At 43.3% G+C, this 19,062-nt stretch overlaps 1 protein-coding gene across 5 annotated transcripts in view; it reads right to left on the bottom strand.

Annotated features, from left to right (window-relative positions):
- Positions 1 to 19,062, bottom strand: part of CPEB2 (cytoplasmic polyadenylation element binding protein 2) — a 148,877-nt gene that overhangs the window by 14,254 nt on the left and 115,561 nt on the right. For all 5 annotated transcript variants that reach the window (XM_068277589.1, XM_068277562.1, XM_068277580.1 and 2 more), the window contains 2 exons: positions 10,611 to 10,781; positions 9,137 to 9,226 (listed from right to left, as the gene is read on the bottom strand). In XM_068277589.1, the coding sequence (XP_068133690.1) occupies positions 9,137 to 9,226; positions 10,611 to 10,781 (261 nt within the window). The remainder of the gene's footprint in view (positions 1 to 9,136; positions 9,227 to 10,610; positions 10,782 to 19,062) is intronic.

Genomic DNA, 19,062 nt, shown 5'->3' with positions numbered 1-19,062 from the left:
ATTGAGGGGTGGGGTGTGTGGGTGGGCAGCTGTACACAAGCTACCAGTAGATTCTCGACAGTGTTGGCCCACTCCGGCCACCTTGGCAGAGAACGGTCTAACCTGTGTACAAAGCTTTAGTGATCTAAAATAAGGAAGCACTATACATTACAATGGCATTACACTTGTGATTTATACTAGATTTATCTAAAATTAAGATGACCGGCAGGCATTTATTTTGTCTCTTTGCTTTAATAAATAACTCTCTAAAGAGACAATCCATGCAGTACTTTGCTCATGTGATGCACATAAATGTCGGAAACGTACAAAAAGCCAATGCCAGTAAAAGCAGCCAGGTCTATATTCTTCCTAGGCCACGAGGCTGAGCTGAGCGTCCTCACTGGTCACTATTTGCAGAGCTGCAGCTGTCCAGCACACGGCAGCTTGAAAGGCCACATGGATCGGTTATTTTTAACCTCGAGAGCTGAAAATAAGCTGCAGGTTTGTAGAGATTATTCAAATCGTGTCACACAATCACAGCAGAGGGCATTTCCTGGATGCAAAGCACCATATCGCCTTGCACAGTGAAAGTCTAGCTGGAGGTTGTGGTTATGACAGACCAACCTGGGCAAAAGGCTATTCAAATACCCAGTGTAACAGGGAAATTACAAGCTCTCTAAGACAAAAGAAATGAATAATACAAGTATATTATTAGGGGCCCACTGCAAGACATTTTAGGCATGCTTAAGTAAAAATAAAAACTATAATGACATCTGCTGAGTGCAGACCCAGGGTTTGGCATGGACCTTGTTTTAAGTGTTCAAGATAACTGGCATGGGTGAAATTATTTGAACTCTTATCTCACCCTCACCTACCAAGATCATTTTAAAACAGACCTGAAGATTACAAAAAAAAACAAAAAACACCTTACAAGTTTACCGCTAACTTACAAGTTGATGGCCACTGGGCCTGCGCAGCCCATCCTTGTTCACATTCCCATTGCCAGGGGCGTCCTGCGCAGTACAAGAATAGGTCTAGTGCAACTGCGCAGGACACTCCCGGCTGCGGGACCACGAACAAGGACGCGAATGTCCGGAGGATCATTCCCTAATGCTGCGGGCACAGGACGGCTGCAGGGGCTGTCAGGAGCCCCAGGTAAGTGAAACTTTTTTTCCCTCTTTAAGCAATCTTCAGGTTCCCTTTGAGTTTATTCACAAAACTTTTCTCATGAGTTATGTAACCATATAGCGTACCCAAGCCAATGCTCCGGTACAAAACCCCACACTTACCTAACAAGAGGGAAGCCTCTGGATCCTAATGAGGCTTCCCACGGTGTCCTCTGGTTCCGGGACGTTGAGTGTAGACCCTCCAAAGGGTTTGTAGGTAATCTAATCGGGGTGGCACTCCTCTTCAAGTATGAATGCAGCCTCAGTGCGCTGCACAGTAAGCCGGAGCCGTTCCTGCGAGTAGCTCCATGTTAGTGTGCAGGCGTGACCGCACTCATTACAGAAGAGGTGCATGCCGATCAGCTGGAGGGTCCCAGGCAGTAGCAGAGGACCTGAGGACATCAAGGGAAGCCGCTGGAGGATCCAGAGACTTAAGTAGGTGTTTCTGACCAGAGCTTTGCTCCGTGGTCTTTTTAAAGAGAACCAGAGAGGATTAAAAAAAAAGCTTTTATACATACCTGGGGCTTCCTCCAGCCCCATACGCACGGATCGCTCCCACGCCGCCGTCCTCCGCCGGTACCGGGTCCCGTCATTACCGCCAGTCGGCTGGCGGACGCGGCCAATTCTCTGCATCACAGGGGCTCCCTCCATACACTTACGCTTGCGGCTGGCCACTGCGCAGAGGCATGCGTAAGGGTATGAGGTGAGCCCCTGTGATGCACACAATTGGCGGCGTCCGCCGGAAGTGATGGGACCCGGTAGCGTCGATAGAGGAAGCGGAGGATGGCGGCGTGGGAGCGATCCAGGCTTCTGGGGCTGGAAGAAGCCTCAGGTATGTATAAAAGCCTTTTTCTATTTTTACTTATCATTCCTCTCTGGTTCCTTTAAAGAAAACCCGAGGTGGGTTTGAAGAATGTTATCTGCATACAGAGGCTGGATCTGCCTATACAGCCCAGCCTCTGTCGCTATCCCAAACCCCTCTAAGGTCCCCCTGCTCTCTGCAATCCCTCATAAATCACTGCCTCGCTGTCCACACACAGCGTGTGGCAGCGGGCTGTGTTTTTCTCTATAGTGTCAGTCTGCTGCTCTCCCCACCTCCTGCAGAACTCCGGTCCCCGCCTGCCTCCCTTCCCTCCCCGCTAATTAGAGGGAAGGGAGGGGGGCAGGGACCGGAGCTCTGCAGGAGGCGGGGGAGCAGCCGAGACTGACACTACAGATGTAAACACAGCACGCACAGCGCGGCTGTGATCTATGTCTGATTGCAGAGTGCAGGGGGACATTAGGGGGGTTTGGAATAGCAACAGAGGCTGGGCTGTATAGGCAGATCCAGCCTCTGTATGCAGATAACATTCTTCAAACACACCTCGGGTTCTCTTTAAAGGGGAACTGAAGTAAGAGGTATACGGAGGCTGCCATATTTATTTCCTTTTAATCAATACCAGTTGCCTGGCAGCCCTGCTGGTCTATTTCTCTGCAGTAGTATCTGAATAACACCAGAAACAAGCATGCAGATAGTCTTGTCAGATCTGACTTTAAAGTCTGAAACACCTGATCTGCTGCATGCTTGTTCAGGGGCTATGGCTAATAGTATTAGAGGCAGAGGATCAGCAGGGCTGCCAGGCAACTGGTATTGCTTAAAAGGAAATAAACATGGCATACCTCTTACTTCAGTTCCCCTTTAAGCTGGAAACACATGCTTAAGTAAACTCGGCCAAAGTGACCATTAAAGGGAACCTGGAGCGAGAGGGATATGGAGACTCACAATTCTTTTTAACCACTTGAGGACCAAAGGTTTATACCCCCCCTAGTGAGCAGGACATTTTTTACAATTCAGCACTTCACAACTTTAACAGTTTATTGCTCGGTCATACAACTTCGCACCCAAATGGATTGTACCCCCCTTTTTCTTCTCACAAATAGAATTTTGTTTTGATGGTATTGGATTGCTGCTGCAATTGTTGGGCTTTTTTTTATTAATTAAAAAAACCTAACATTTAAAAAACATTTTAATCACCTATCTCCCCCTCCCCCAAATTGGCCTTACACTACGTTACATACACTCCATATAGACATATATATGGCAGGGATTAGATTGTGAACTTTCCTCTGTACAGCTCTGCACAAGATTGTGAACTTTCCTCTGTACAGCTCTGCACAAGATGCCAACGCTATATAAATATTTTATATATAAATAAAGAAACCAGCCTGCCAGCACTGATCAGCCGCTGGCAGGCTGATCGTTGTGTCCTGATGTGTTTACAGACAGGAGCTTGCACGAGCTCCTGTCTAATCTTGCTTCTCACGAGATGACACCATAGGACGTCGCTGAGGACCAACGGAGCCACTCTGTGGCTGCCAATCGGTCACAGAGAGGTTAAAGAATGCCTATTCCCTGGATGTGCTGCTGATCCTGGACCACGAATGCAGTACTTTTAGCCATAGACCCTGAACAAGCATGCAGAAGTCTGAATTAGCAACATGCTTGTTTCAGGTGTGTGATTCAGACACTATGGCAACCAAAGAGATCAGCAGGATTACCAGTCAACTAGTATTGCTTAAAATTAAAAAAATATGGCAGCCTCCATATCCCGCTCTCTTCAGGTTCCCTTTAAGTATAATCTAGTGTGTGTACAGGAGTCCTAACGCTGCCTAAAGATCCAGTGTGCCAGATCATAGGGCACGTTCAATACCTGACCTACCCTGTGTGCACAGCTACTCACCCAGCACAGTTCCATCATGCGCCGTGAGCCTCCTCCCTGCTCCATTATATACCCGTTGCAAGACTCTAGACTAGTGATACATCTGCACACAAACTGTCACCCAAGGGATCGAGTCCTAATCCCTGCAGGCAACAGTCATCCACTCCATATGGAAAGATAATTCATAAGAGAAGTTTTGTGAATCAACCTCCTTAAATCCCATGTTATACCACGGTTCCTCTTTATAACGCAAACAATGCTCCTTTAAAGTGAACCTCTAGACTAAAAATCTACTCAGCAGCACTGAAAAGGCTTGGTGTTTCTTTAACAGTTTCACAGCATCAGAACTTTGTTTTTCTTACCCCAAGCCTTATTTTTAGCTGCACAGAAGAAATCTGCCCGGGCATTTTTCTCCTGATCCTGTGCAAAGCATGACAGATTTCTGATGTTGTTCTTCTGCCGTTTTGGCGCAAATTTGTTTTGTTTTTTATTTTGAATTTGAACTTTGAAGCCTTGCGCGCACAGCTGGGAGGGGTGATCAGGACACAGGACAGTTGGAACTGTGTCTCATGCTCCCTTATCTCCTTTCAACCAAAAAGATGGCTGCCCCCATGAAAAACATGGCTGCCCCTACGAAATCACAAACATTTGCCTTTCATCAGCTGTTCGGTTCTGAGAGAATCTTAGTAAAATATACACACAGTTTTCATCTGCAGAGTCAGTTCTCCTGTCAGTGTGTAACTAGGTGACTCTGGTACCTGATAAGACTGATTTAACTCACAGTGGAAAGCAAAGTACAGTTTAATGGGGATCTGATCTGAGAGGGAACTGCTCAGCTCTTCTCGTATGACAGCACTGGTGGAAGAGATTTATTACAGACGGTAATGTGCACCATACAAGCTGCTCCCCCGCCTGCCGCATTTATGTCAGATTGCCTTTCAAGAAAATGAAGGAACACTCGGCCTAGAGAAACGACGTTCTAGTCAGACACAGAAAGATCCCGACAGAAGTCCCAGCAATACCGGAATATAACAAACCGGCAGGCCATGGAAAGACCAGAGAAATAAATGAAAATATGAGGCCTGCTTTACACAACAGGAAAATACAGCGGTGGCAATATGCACAGAAGTATTTTTAGCCGTCATGTTCACAGCAATCAGTAAGGGAATGCTGACAGACAGCATTTGGGGCTGGCATAAAGTGTAATTGCTGATAAATTCATGCCATCTCCTCCACAGCAAAATAATGCAGACTGAATTGAATTAAAAAGTGACTTGAAAGGGACAAAAAAAAACAAACAAACAAAAAAAAAAACCTGAAACTAAATCCTGATTTGTTCTTCATAGTTTTCACTGGGAAACTTGTGTCCCAAATACCCAAAAAAAAGTCTTATCCACAGCTTCTAAACAGCATTACAGGGCTCTATTTAACCCTAAACATCTGTATGGAACCAGGTAGAGACTTATCTTTAGATTTCACACTCGCTGCATATACTGTGTATGAACTGACTGCCATGCTCTACCCATAGCATGAAATATGTAGCACCGAAAAACCATTCCTTGCTTTGAGTCTAAGTAGTTAAAGGAACCCTATCAAACCAAGTGTTCTAAAATGACAATGGCCTCAATTCACTAAGCATATTTCCTGTCTTTAATACTGGTAACTCTTGTAGAGTTGTTACCATGGTGATAAGGCATGTAGTATTCAGGAAACATTTTACCTCAGGCAAACCTAAAGTTAACTCTTCTGTCTTTAAGTTAAAGAGACACTGAAGCGGAAAAAAATATATGATATAATGAATTGGTTGTGTACTACGAATAATAACTAGAAGATTAGCAGCAAAGAAAATATTCTCATATTTTTATTTTCAGGTATATAGCGTGTTTTCTAACATTGCATCATTCTCTAATATGTGCAGATTACACAACACTCATTCAAAATGATTATTTCAGAGCAGTCTGTGAACTAATGACCTCTCCTCTAGCCAGGGCTGTGGAGTCGGAGTCGTGGAGTCGGGCAATTTTGAGTGCCTGGAGTCGGAGTCGGGAAAAAATGCACCGACTCCGACTCCTAATGAATTTGTAACTGTAATTAAAATAGAAAATATGATAAAATGTTCTATTTCTCAGATAATACTCATTAAAATTAACGTATATATACAGTATATATACAGTAATAGCTGTGCTTCGTCCACAAAAATGAAATAAACCAATCAAAATTAGTTACTTGTGCTGCTTCAATAAAGCAGTCCCCGTATTTTTAAGGTCAGATATACATATCTGATTGTGACTGTATATAGGATGTGTACACAGGAATCTCTTATATATACTAAATAACATCTATGCTGTGAGAATAAAGCCTGATGTGTAGCTGTGTCACTAATAGAGATGGTTAACAAGATAGAAATAATTCTGCATTATGCTGATTTATGCAAATGTATGCACTCCCTTTGCTGATGAAATCAAATAATTTGATCTGTTAAAATTTGGTTTGGTGACTACAAATTAAAGGGTAACAGACGGATAGTTTTATACATACCTGGGGCTTCCTCCAGCCCCCTTCAGGCTAATCAGTCCCTCGTTGTCCTCCACCACCCGGATCTTCTGCTATGAGTCCTGGTAATTCAGCCAGTCAGCGCTGTCCGGCCGTATGCCGCTCCCACAGCCAGGAACATTCTGCACCTGCGCAATAGTGCTGCACAGGTGTAGTATGCTCCTGGCGGCGGAGTGTGTGCATGCGCACTACGCCCGACTGGCTCAAGTACCTGGACTCATAGCAGAAGATCCAGGTGGTGGAGGAGGACAACGAGGGACTGATTATCCTGAAGGCGGCTGGAGGAAGCCCCAGGTATGTATAAAACTTTAATTTCATCTGTCTCAGGTTTACTTTGTTACACAGTAGTACTATACTCTACATATGCACTCCCCACAGAGCTGCAGGGGATCCACTGAGAATGCTGTGCACATTGAACACAGAGGTGTTGTCTGTTTACAATCTCCCCATTCCCCTGCAGAGTACCTACACATCATTCTTACATGTACCCACACTTACATTGCCTAGGGCCTGATAGATGTTCTTTGTTCCGGTTTGTACCTTTTACAAGTACTCTTACCAAGGACTAGTTTTAGTCTAAAGGGAATAAATATAGTAGTCTACATATCCTTCTCACTTCAGTTGTCTTGTAAAATTCCTAAGCGTTGGCAGTTAAGAGACGAATTTCATGTTACATACTTTTAATCAACAAAATTGTAATATGCAAATTAGAGGAGTCGGAGTCGAGGAGTCGGTAGATTTTTGGACCGACTCCACAGCCCTGCCTCTAGCAGATAAAAAGAAAACTGTTCACTTACAGTTGAGATAATAAAAGTCAGAAGACAGCCCTCTCCACGACTTTGGAAGTCGTAGAGATTAAGTGCCCGTTTCCACTATCACGAATTCGCATGCGCTGCCCACATGTGAATTCGCATAGCCAGTACAAGTGGATGGGACTGTTTCCACTTGTCCGTTTTCCTGAACGTTTTTCTGTGCAGAAAAAATCTGCACGCTAGGGCCCTCAGAATTCGCCTGCGTGTGGAATGCAGGCGAATCGCACGCAATGTATTTAATAGGGAAATCGCATGCGTTTTCCCCATGCGTTTTTTGCCGTGAATTCGCATGCGATTTCGCATAGGTACCCATGTTAATTCACACAGGCAGTGACATGGTTAAAATCGCATCACCCTAACCTATGCGAAATCACATGCGAAATCGCATGCGAAATCGCGGCAAAAAACGCATGCGGAATCGCACCCACATGCGATTTGCCTGCGGTGATTCGCCGGCGATTCCGCAACGCTATAGTTGAAATGGGCCCTAATGGCTTTTTTGCATAGAGATAACAACTGGAGTTTCTTAACTCTTCCTGTACTGAAAACAATTACACTGATGTATCTGATCTTAATGTTTTATTTCTTAGCTGTGCTACACATACAAATCATATCATAATTTTTTTTTCGCTTCAGTGTCTCTTTAACTCTTTAATCCTTAAAATAACTCCAGGGTTAAAGACAGGCTGTTCATTAACTGCGTGTGAAAATAACTACAGAGGAGGTAAATTAACTACAGAGGAGGTAAAATAACTACAGAGGAGGTAAAATAACTACAGAGGAGGTAACTTAAGGAATGAAGAGATAAGATAACTCTCTTACTGTGTGGAGGCAAGTTTTCTCTTGCCTTATTATCTCCAGCATGATCTTAGTGAATTGAGGCCAATGTACAAATGATGTCTAAGTAGCTGTGTAAACATTTTCCTACTTTTCATGTTAAATATCGGAGTCAAAAGCTTTAATTCATTGTGTGTAGATTTTGGCTACGTTTGGAATGTCTCATTTGCATAGGTGAATCTCTGCAGTTTGATATGCCAAGAACAGTGTAATAGTGAAGCAGTGTTATATGAAATGCCTTATCAAATGTAACTTATGTGCAACATAAACATTTCCCTCTGCTTTCTGCAGACAGCTCTCAGAGACAGGCAGCTGCATTGAGAACTTTCTCTCACACACAGGGTTAACAGATTTAGTGTGAGGAAGTCCTCCCTCCTCTCATGGTTCACTCAGCCCTCAGAAGTGTGAAAGGAATTTGATAGCAGTAAACAAAGAGATAAGCATTGAAATGTATACACCCCTACTTAACAGCATTTACCAGACTATTCCTATCTCAATTGAAAAAAAAAAAAAGTTAATGGATAGTGTTCCTTTAAGAGCTTCCTGAAGGCGTAATCATGTGACCACAGTCCAAGCAACGTTAAAGAAAGAATTTTTAGCTTTAAGAAGCTTTCAAAATGGTCCTGTGCTAAATGAGAAGTGAGGTAGCCATGTTAACTTACTTCTGAATGCTATACCTGGCTGCCCAGCTATTGTTAATGTAATAACCAGAATTAGAGTGCAGTTCTCTGACTAAAGGCTGCCTACATGATGTATCAGTTGTGTAATTCAGACACTACTAAACCTATACCAAGATCATCAGCAGGTCAGGCAGGTAACTTGAATGGTTTATACATAAGTAATTATGGTGGCCTCCATTTAATTTAAAGTTAATGCAAAGCATGCCTAGATGCTTGCTTGGCCTGTAAGGGCACAAAGTAATGATTTGTATGGCTCTGCACAATAAAACAATTACTATACTACCGTTTTGGTGTGGTAACCAGTTAGAATTGAACATCATTTATAGAAGCGCCTACTGATGAGGCAAATCATACAAATGCTTATTTACTGCAGATTATGAAGTGGTTTCACAACACGTCATGTAACTTACCTTTTGGTGGGAAGTAGGATTTGCTTTCTGCCTTGTGGGGCCAGTCTACCACCAGGGGGCCAAAGCGACGGAAACTGGCAGTGATCTCATCTGCACAAACAGATTGGGGAAAAAAAAAAGGCTTTTGTTATTTCAGACTCTGGGCAGTGACTGGCTGTAACAAGGCTTTCATTGTAAAGACTGCAAGTGGGGACAGAGAAGCAGGTATCAAACAGCAAGCAGGCCGCTACATGCTTATTAGGCACTTAGAAGATCCCTGCAATGCACAGAACCACTTCATTGCATTGCGTTAATATGGACTTGCCCATTGCTTTTTGCAACTTTGTCAAATGCATTTTTTCTTTTTTTCATGTGTATTCCAATTAAAATTTTAAGTGTACCCGGGCCTAAAAAAATGAGAGCTTTACCGAAAGAAAGGGAAGCCTCAGGATCCTATAAAGGCTTCGCTCAGTGCTCTGATGTCCCTCCTTGCTAAGCGCTGGCCCCAGTAAATTGGTAAGTAGGCATTGTTGCCGATCATACCAGGGCTGCGAACCTCATGTTCCCCCAACATGACCATGCAGTAGCCACGCGAGCGCGCTTGGGCATGTGCAAAGCCGCTCGTGTACTGCACAGCCGCGATTGCAACAGGAGAGGAGCGCGGCCCCGATGTGGTGGGAGGCTGCGCTGAGTATAGAAGGAACATCGGAACATGAAGGGAAGCCTAAAAAGAATCCTGGGGCTTCCCTCTCTTTAGGTAAATATCTCTTTTTGAACTCAAGCTTTCGGCTCAGGTTTCCTTTAGATCAGGGACTTAAACTGAGGACAGAATATGGTATTTTCCTAAAATTAGTAAGGAATCCCTGTCAGGGCTGTCCAGCTCTAATGCTTGATGGCCATATCCATGCCAGTGTTTTGGATGGAAAGAGAAATTGAAATTTTCTACTTGAAGAACCAAACCTTTCCTGATTGAGTCCCATCAGCATGGTAACAGTGGATGGCACTCACCTTGCAGAGCTGCGTCCCTGGTTCTGGGCACTCCGGTTTCTTCCCACATCTCAAACACACAACACACACAACCCCACACACACACACACACACACACACACACACACACACACACACACACACACACACACACACACACACACACACACACACACACCTTATAAACCAAGATGGACATAGGACAATGGTAGGGATTAGATTGTGAGTTCCTCTGAGGGATAGTTAAGTTACACGACTATATACTCTGTAGGGCAGCACTACAGAAGACGCTGGTGCTATATAAATACATAATAGTTATAATTAATTTGAGCTGTGGAAAAAAGGTTTGAGGACCTCAGCCCATGAGGACTGGAGTTGGACAGCCCTGCTCTAAGAGTCCAGAGCACCAAGCAATGCAAGCTGCAGCAGAACTTTGCTGTAGAGGTCTTGAATAATGTACACTATATTGATATAAGGAACAGCACATTAACTCAGCCACCCGCCTCACCTTCATCTATATCCGGTGGCAGTCCACCGACAAACACTTTTCTTGAGAAACGCTCGATTCTCTCCCCATTTTGATGTCCCGAGTAGCAGTTTGGAGAATTCAGAACGCCAACTTGGTCGTTATGGCCATCGTCCAGCAAGCCGTCATCTATCGGGAAAAGGGAGGAGCGACCTGCAAAGAACACAGATTAAGAGGCTGTCACACAAAAAATGACGACATGAGATTCCCAACAGTCGACAGACTAATCCAGAATTTATGATAATGAATGAAAAGCTGCAAGCTGCAAGAGGCAGCCAACTGTTACATGGGTATACCTGATGAAAGCCACAAGCCTACAAGAATGATAGCTGTAGACATAATAGATTTTCATCAGAGATGACTGAGCAGTGGTTTTGGACGATGAAAATCGAATATATAAACTGACCCCTCCCTTTAATGCAAAAGACAAAGCAAACGTTTAACATGGATCCTCATTTTGAAATATAACTATATCTACAGCTACAGAATGGACATCAGTCTAGAAACCGAATAAGAGCACAACTCGGTGGTGCAGTTCATCAACCAGCTGGGAGTGCAATAATCTGATGAATGGGACATCACAGAGACAAAGCAAAGGTATGTAGCTAAATAGCACATTCAAAATGCATGCCAACAATGTGTCTCACTACATAAAAAAAATCCACTCTGCCTTTTTACATTTAAATGTTTGCTAGAGGAATTTATTGCCCCACTTCCGCGACCTGCCCTCCACAGCAAGAGCAGGCAGATAAGGACTGCTCTAATTAGCAGTAGCAATGAGCAAACAAAAAACTGTCATGAGTAAGGGGGTGGGAAAATAGGACACTGCGCTTCAAACACACACTTGATTACCTTTACTTCACAGGGGAGATGGGAAAGGAGGGGGGGGGGGGGTTAGGGGAATGGGAGCTCCTACAGCTATTAAAAACCAGGACAAACTTGGATCCCTTTAATATGTGCTATGGAGTTGTTGTAACACAATGTAAAACATCACATTGGTGCTCAGCAGGCTAGGTTGTGATGAAAGCATATAACCGAAGCACATACTCATATAAACCTTCTTCCAGGTCAGCCAGTGGCAATGTGTTTCATACGCTTTCCCATTTTAATGGTACCGCAAATATAAAAAAGCTTAACTTCACAGAAAGGGCAAGGAAAAGGGAAAAAAAAAAAAAAGTATACATGAACATGAAAGATAGAAACCAGGCAAGAAAGGGTTTTTGCTCCTCACATGCTGCAGTGAGCAATGCATTCTACGTCACTCTCTGGAAAGGTTAATGAACCACTTATGAAAAAGGCAACAGCAGAACCCAGTTTTACAGCTTTCAATTACATTTCACCTGAAATCACCATTACACTAAATCAAGAGGGACACTTTTAGTGCGAAGGCTCTCGTAAATCAAAGCCTCCCAGCAGTGTGCCATTCAAGCAGTCAGCATGCTGATAAATGCCAAAATATCAGTTTAACAACATATTAAGCAGGATCAGATGTTTGAGAGGAAAGTGATCTGTCTAGTTGACTGTAAAAAGAAATAGGTATAGGTAAATAACAAAATATTTCCTTTGGAAGCCGCCATAACGTGAAGTTTTGTCATTATCTACAATAGTCAACCTCCTAAAGAAGAGAAAGAAAATTCAGGCTACATGAATCTATGAATGAAGCACCGGCTTGGTAGGTCTACCCATGTGCAGCTAATCCGTTTATTCATAACAGTGCTACTATGTACAGTCATTCAGATCAGGGCCAGGACACTGTATTAGGTATCCCCCTCCCCACACCAGATATCTAGATGTATTAGGCAGCCTCCCATCATGCAAAGCTACGAGTGGCACACTGAAGAGCTTCTCACCTCATCTCTTTCGACACTGGCACCTCTTCAGGTTGTCGCAGGCTCGCAGCATCGCCTCTTGTGCCAAATGTAATGAGGAGCTACTAGACCAGGCATGGGCAAACTCGGCCCTCTAGCTGTGACGGAACTACAAGTCCCACAATGCATTGCAGGAGTCTGGCAGCCACAGTCATGACTTATAAAGGTAAATGCATTGTGGGACTTGTAGTCCCGTAACAGCTGTAGGGCCGAGTTTGCCCATGCCTGCACTAGACAGAGCCATAAAAGAGAAGATGCTGCGAGCCCCTCAGGGCTGTGCGCCCAGAGGCTGGGGCCTCCCAAGCCTCTGCCCTGATTCAGATCAATGGAGTCAAATAAGAGCGTGTGAAGCAGAATATCTGCTATGGTGCCAAAATTCCTCCACTCACAATGAAAATCCAAAGAAAACTGCTACTAGAAAAAAAAGGTCTTCCTCAAAGTCTACTTCCAATCCAGTAGTTGTGGAGTGAAAAGCACAACATTCCTTACTGTTAGGTATACAGTACATAGCATCACTATGGCAGGTTGTGGCACCACCCACAAAAGTTAAAATTTGATTGCTCAATAGTCTGATCTTTTTCTTCTTCAATATTAAGAAAAGGCAACACAAAAATTAGTCATTTTCTGTTATTTTAGATTTGCCTGAACTGGGAAAAAAAAAATTTAAACATTTCTGTTCAGGTGAAATATAAAACAGTTATTATATAGTCGAAGAGAGAGAAATGCAAGAGGTGACATGGTGGCCAAATGGCACTGTTGCCTTGCACTGCTAGAGCGGTTTCCTCCCTTATGCTGGGAATACACCATGTGTTTTTTTTTAGCAGATAGATGGTTCGATAATGTCCAACATGTCCGATCTTCCTTTCGATCGTTCTACCACTCGATTTCTCATAGAAGTGAATGAAAATTGATAAGAAAAGATAAGAAAATCGAGCGGGAAATCAAGCGGAAAAACACATTGTGTATTCCCAGCATTAGTCCCCAAAATATTGTGTAAAGTATTTATGCAGCTTAGGGCTTTACAGCGTCTTACAGTGGCTCACAATCCAATCCATACCATAGTCATAAGCCAAGCTGGGAGGGATCCATTACGTAATCTGTAGGTTTTTGGCATAAGGAAAGAGATTGGAGTGCCCAGAGGAAGCCCACGCAAACTTTGTGCAGATCGTGTCCTGGCCTAGATTTGATCCAGGGACACTGCACTGCAAGGCGAGAGTACTATCCACTATGCCACCATGCTATAGCAGTACATGGACTGGCTTTCTCCAAATCTGGACTTAGACTGTAGTAAGGCCATTAAACTGCAGCCCAGGACGCATACATCAAATAAGGGCACCTGGGTATAGCCGAAATCCTAAGATTTTGTCAACAATTTTTTTTTTTTTAGTTTCATCTTTATCTGAGATCGTATAATAAACTTGTGAAAAGAACGGTATTAAAGAGGGCAAAATATCAGCTATAACAAAACGAAAATATATTTACAGTCGTAATGAGCATAGTGAAACATTGGTTAAAAAAAACAAACACTCTCTCTGCTGCAAATAATCCTATATAATAATGAGCCTGTGTCGCTGCGTCCAGCAGTTATGCAGCCTCCCTGTGTCCCTGTTATTTTGTTACTGCGCATGTGCGCAGCAACGGACAGCTGGAGGGACCAGGGAGCGAGGTGGGTGGGCAGTTGCGTGCGCGCGGCGGGCACGCACAGCAGGTGCGTGCGCTTGCGCAGTGACTGGCGGCGGTAAAAAAAGACCTAGAGCCCGTTTTTAAACGGGCTGGGGTCTACTAGTGTTAATATAAAAAGGGATACATTTCTAAGATAATACATTTCAAAAACATAATTTCCGAAATTATAACTCATACGGATTTCAAAACACATTCGCCATTTTATCAGGCGCCCAGATTTCTTCTTTGGCGCCGATTTTGCATTAGCGCCTAGGGGGTGCCCAATTAGCCCCAGGCGTCCAAATTTCCCGATTCCGCCTAGTATAGCGAGTCTGTATAGAGATTATGCTGTAACTGCTGCCTAAAAGGATCTGTAAAGGTCACTTCGGGTAGCAAAAGTTGAATGTGTGCATCCAACTTTACAGGGTAGGCAATCCCAACAATAGAAATCTACTTTAAGTTGTGGACCATCTGGAAGTTAAATCCATCAGTTTTATTACACTATCCATACAGAGCTTATTACTTCAGAAGGAATAAATAATGTCTCACCCCTTCTAGAAATCACAAGTGTGGCCAAACAATATCACTGATGGTAGCTGAAGTAATAAGAGGAATGTGGCGCACTGCACACGTCTGAGCCTAGAAGAAGAATTTTATGCAGCCATTTGTTGGAAAGCTTTAGCTGAAGCAGGTGGGGCTAGAATTTCACAGATCTCTGACCCCACAATATACATTCTGACTGGGAGCCACCAGCCAGCTGCAGCAAGAGCTGCCAAGCAAGAATGTCTTCCCCAGCAAATGCTGGATGCCAGAAAAACATGTTCTGCTAAATTTATAACCCAGAAGGTGTTGTAAACACAGACGGCAAGCAAGAACTGTAATAGCAATCCCACAATAGCGAGACATCAGATGCTGTGGTTTCTGTGGTCTGCTGAACTATTACAGAGATGAGGGTGAAGGATGAGGCCTTCCCATGAACCGGGGCCGAGGACATCGAGATAAAATATTCCAAGAAACAGATTGACCAACACTGCTTTCTACAAGAACAACATCAAACCTTCCAGCTAATTTGGCATGGGTGGCCGAAGAGTTTAGCAGGTGGTCAGTGGTACAGCGCTGCAAAGTTACTTGCTGCTTAATAAATAAGAGGATAATAATCCAAATGCCATCAGGCTAAATAACTGTAGAGGGTTTAAAAAAATCTTGTACACACAAGTTATATTTACAAAGTACGGAGAGCAGTGAGTATTGCTCATCACAGAGGGCAGTGGCAGCAATCAGCAAAGGCTTTTCTACCATGTCTGGTGGTTTCCGTGGCAATGTCCTACACCCACCTGATGATTGTTGTACCACATTTGTGGCCTTTGCAAAGGCTACCCCAGCCATGAGCACTTCTGACGAAGTCGCAGTTCTTTTACTTCATTCTAAGCGGCCTGTTTAAATCACCAGATTTAGAAAAGTAGCGACCAGCTAAAAGGAGCACATATATTTTATGTGGGATCAGCACTTTCTGAAATGGCCACTACAGCCGATAATTACTGGCAATAAAGAAAAAACTGGCCCAATTGGCAATACTACAGATCATCAAACAGGGTTCACCACTTAAAAAAAAAAAGTGATGCCAGTCAGGCTTTGAGAACGAGGGAGTTTGTTTCAAATTCAAACCTATCCACCATTTCTGTGGCTGACTGACACTTTTGGAAATGGCAGTGCTTGGCTGCATAATGAGAATGGTTGGCAATTTTGTGGTTCACCACGTGGTTGTCAGCTCCATTCACGTGAATTAAGGTAATCAAAACAGATTGCCCCATATACTGTACATATGGGTGTCTTATGGCCCATACTCATGGGCTACAATTGTCGCCGCAACATGCGGGGCGCGCGTGTTGCGGCGACAGGTCGCCTGTGAGTATGCGGCGTTGCACGGGCGCGCACCCCAAACTGTTGCCCGTCGCTGATGTCGCCGGGCGATTGGCGCGGTCAATCGCCTGGCGACAGTCGTCACCGCAATCCCGCCGCAACTGTCGCTAGTCCGCGTGAGTACGCGGACTAGCGACAGCAACATAATTGCAAAAAGACGGCGCTTCCGGCGGGGGGAGGGACAACAGCGACAGCTTCCGCCGCATCAGTTGCCAGGTCCCTCCGCCGTGTGTATGCGGAGGGACCTGGCGACGAGCTGTCACCGGCATGTCGCGCACACGCTCCCATGTGCTAGCGACATGCCAAAAAGTTGCCCGTGAGTATGGGCCATTAAAATGGCAATTTGATTTAGAAAATGTCAATCACAGCAGAGGCTGTTGGCAGATTTCCACCTTTTTAACCGCTTCACAACTGAGGGGTTTTACCCCCTTCAGCATCCAAGCAATTTTCACCTTTCAGCACTCCTTACTTTCATTCGCCTATAACTTTACCATTACTTATCACAATGAAATTAACTAGATCTTGTTTTTTTCGCCACCAATTAGGCTTTCTTTAGGTGGGACATTATGCCAATAATTATGTTATTCTAAATGTGTTTTAATGGGAAAATAGGAAAACATTTGGAAAAAAAAATCATTTTTCAGGTTTCGGCCATTATAGTTTTTAAATAATACATGCTACTGTAATTAAAATCCATGTAACTTATTTGCCCATTTGTCCCGGTTATTACACCGTTTAAACTATTTCCCTATCACAATGTTTGGCGTCAATATTTAATTTGCAAATAAAGGTGCATTTTTTTCAGTTTTGCATCCATCCCTAATTACAAGCCCATAATTTATAAAGTAACAGTGTTATACCCTCTTGATATAAATATTTAAAGATTTCAGTCCCTAAGGTAACTATATGTTTTTTTTTATTGTAATTTTTTTTATATATATATATATATTTCTTTTATTACAAAAAAAAAAATGGTAACAATTTGGGAGTGTGGGAGTTAATTTATATTGTAAAATAATGTATTTGATTTGAAAAATGTTTTTGGGTGTAGTTTTACTTTTTGGCCACAAGATGGCCACAGTACATTTTTGTGAATGCGTCCTCTAAGCGTCGGAAGTACGCTTACAGGATGTTCAGGGTGGCTGGGAAACTTTTTTTCCGATGATCGCGCTGCTTCTCTTAGAAGCAGCCGATCATTGCACGGGGGCAGAGATCAATGAACGGGAATAGTTTTTCCCGTTCATTGATCTCCGGGCGAGCGGCCGGCAGCGTAGATATACTGTACCCGGGCGAAGTGGGCCTTTAAGGGCTGATACACACTCAGGCGCTTTGTGCCCACGATTCATGCTTTAGCACTGCTGCACAAGTAATCCTATAGGATTACTCACTCCAGCAATTGCGGCGCATTCGCGATTAGCTGATTGCAAACGCTCTATATGCAGCATTTCCGCGATTTTAATTCACTGGAAGGTGGGGAAGGGGATGGAGACAGTGGCGGACACTGACAGGTAAAGTATTCATGCACGGGGTACATTCTACACTAGGGGGACAGCGTCGGGAGTTCCATTAGTCGCTCATCCCGATATCACATGCAGTTACAGCTGTAAACCCGTTTGAGCATGCCGGCCTGACATCTTGTAGCATATACAATCGATTAATGTAACTAATCTCAGCTAGAATTTGGTTGCATCAACGATTGGCATGGTCTTGGCGGCACAGGATTTTCATGCGATAATAATAATAATAGAGTTGGATGGTTGAAGCCCCCCCCTTGCATAACCATCATCTGGCATACAGACATTTGTGGACAGTTCAGGCTAAGCAGGAAAAGATTTTTAATATCAAAATACTATAGAATATACTTATGATTGTGGGATTGCTATGAACTTAATGGAGGCTATGCAGAGCAGGAAAACAATGAAAAACATAACTGATAGAGAACACCTGATTAATATTTTCAAACTCCGACTGTTAAGAGTAAACTTTTGCTTAGTTAACATCAGATCATAGCAAGCAGTTTTTGAAAAATATTCAGATTGTTCTGACTAATTACAAAACAGCCTCTCTTCTGGTTCTTGCAAACAACTGCAACTATCCAGCTACAATTTAATCCTTCAGGAATCACTATGATCTGATATTACCCATGTGAAGGTTTCAAAAATGTGTCGCTTAACAGTAGCCAATAAAAAAATCTTAGGCTGGGCTAAATTATTATAATCCCATAGGATGAAAATTGGGGCCTCCAACTGCGGGCTGAAATTGGTTGCATGAATCGGTGTGTGTGACACAATGTGGCATCCAGCCCCCCGTGCTTACGCGGAAAAAAAGGTCACCCAAATTTAAGACAGAAAAAAAACTTGCAATAGGAATATTAAAAAATGTGCAGTTCCCGAGTGGGCCATTGACTTTAGTGTGGTAATACTTGTGTTGCTGCATGCAATTCTAATAAATGTGCTCCCTGCCCAAGTGATAGTGACATAGGGAATTTTCAGGACCCTTTTCCACTGAAAATTACATTCACAAACAAGCTGTGATCATCATTTTTCTATTTAACACCAAACTTTGGCCTCATTTCTCTAAGGGCAGTCCGGTAAAATAATTTAGGTTGGTAAAATAGTGTAAAACACTGAATGCAGTTTCTCCAAATTAACTAAGATTTCCTGCATGCGATAGTGAATTGAAGAATTTTTTTTTTTTTTTTAGGTATATTATCAAACTTCTAAAGGTGGGTACACACATAAGATAAGTCTTTGGGAAATGAAAGATCACAGACCAATTTTATCCCCTTCCATGTAGTATGAGAGCCATACTCTACACAGTCTATTGAGCTGAACTCCCCATCAGATAAAAATCATTGCAAGTGTCTTTGTGTGCAGACACAAAGATGCTGTACACATGCAAAAGATCTCTTCCTGCCCAATATCAGTTCCTGCAAAATGCATTCATAGTCTATATCTGCAGATCTCATACACACCTTGTTTAAC

Source organism: Hyperolius riggenbachi, chromosome 1 (genome assembly GCF_040937935.1).
Source record: "Hyperolius riggenbachi isolate aHypRig1 chromosome 1, aHypRig1.pri, whole genome shotgun sequence".
NCBI classification, from domain to species: Eukaryota; Metazoa; Chordata; class Amphibia; order Anura; family Hyperoliidae; genus Hyperolius; species Hyperolius riggenbachi.
This window is presented reverse-complemented; position numbering and strand designations above follow the sequence as displayed.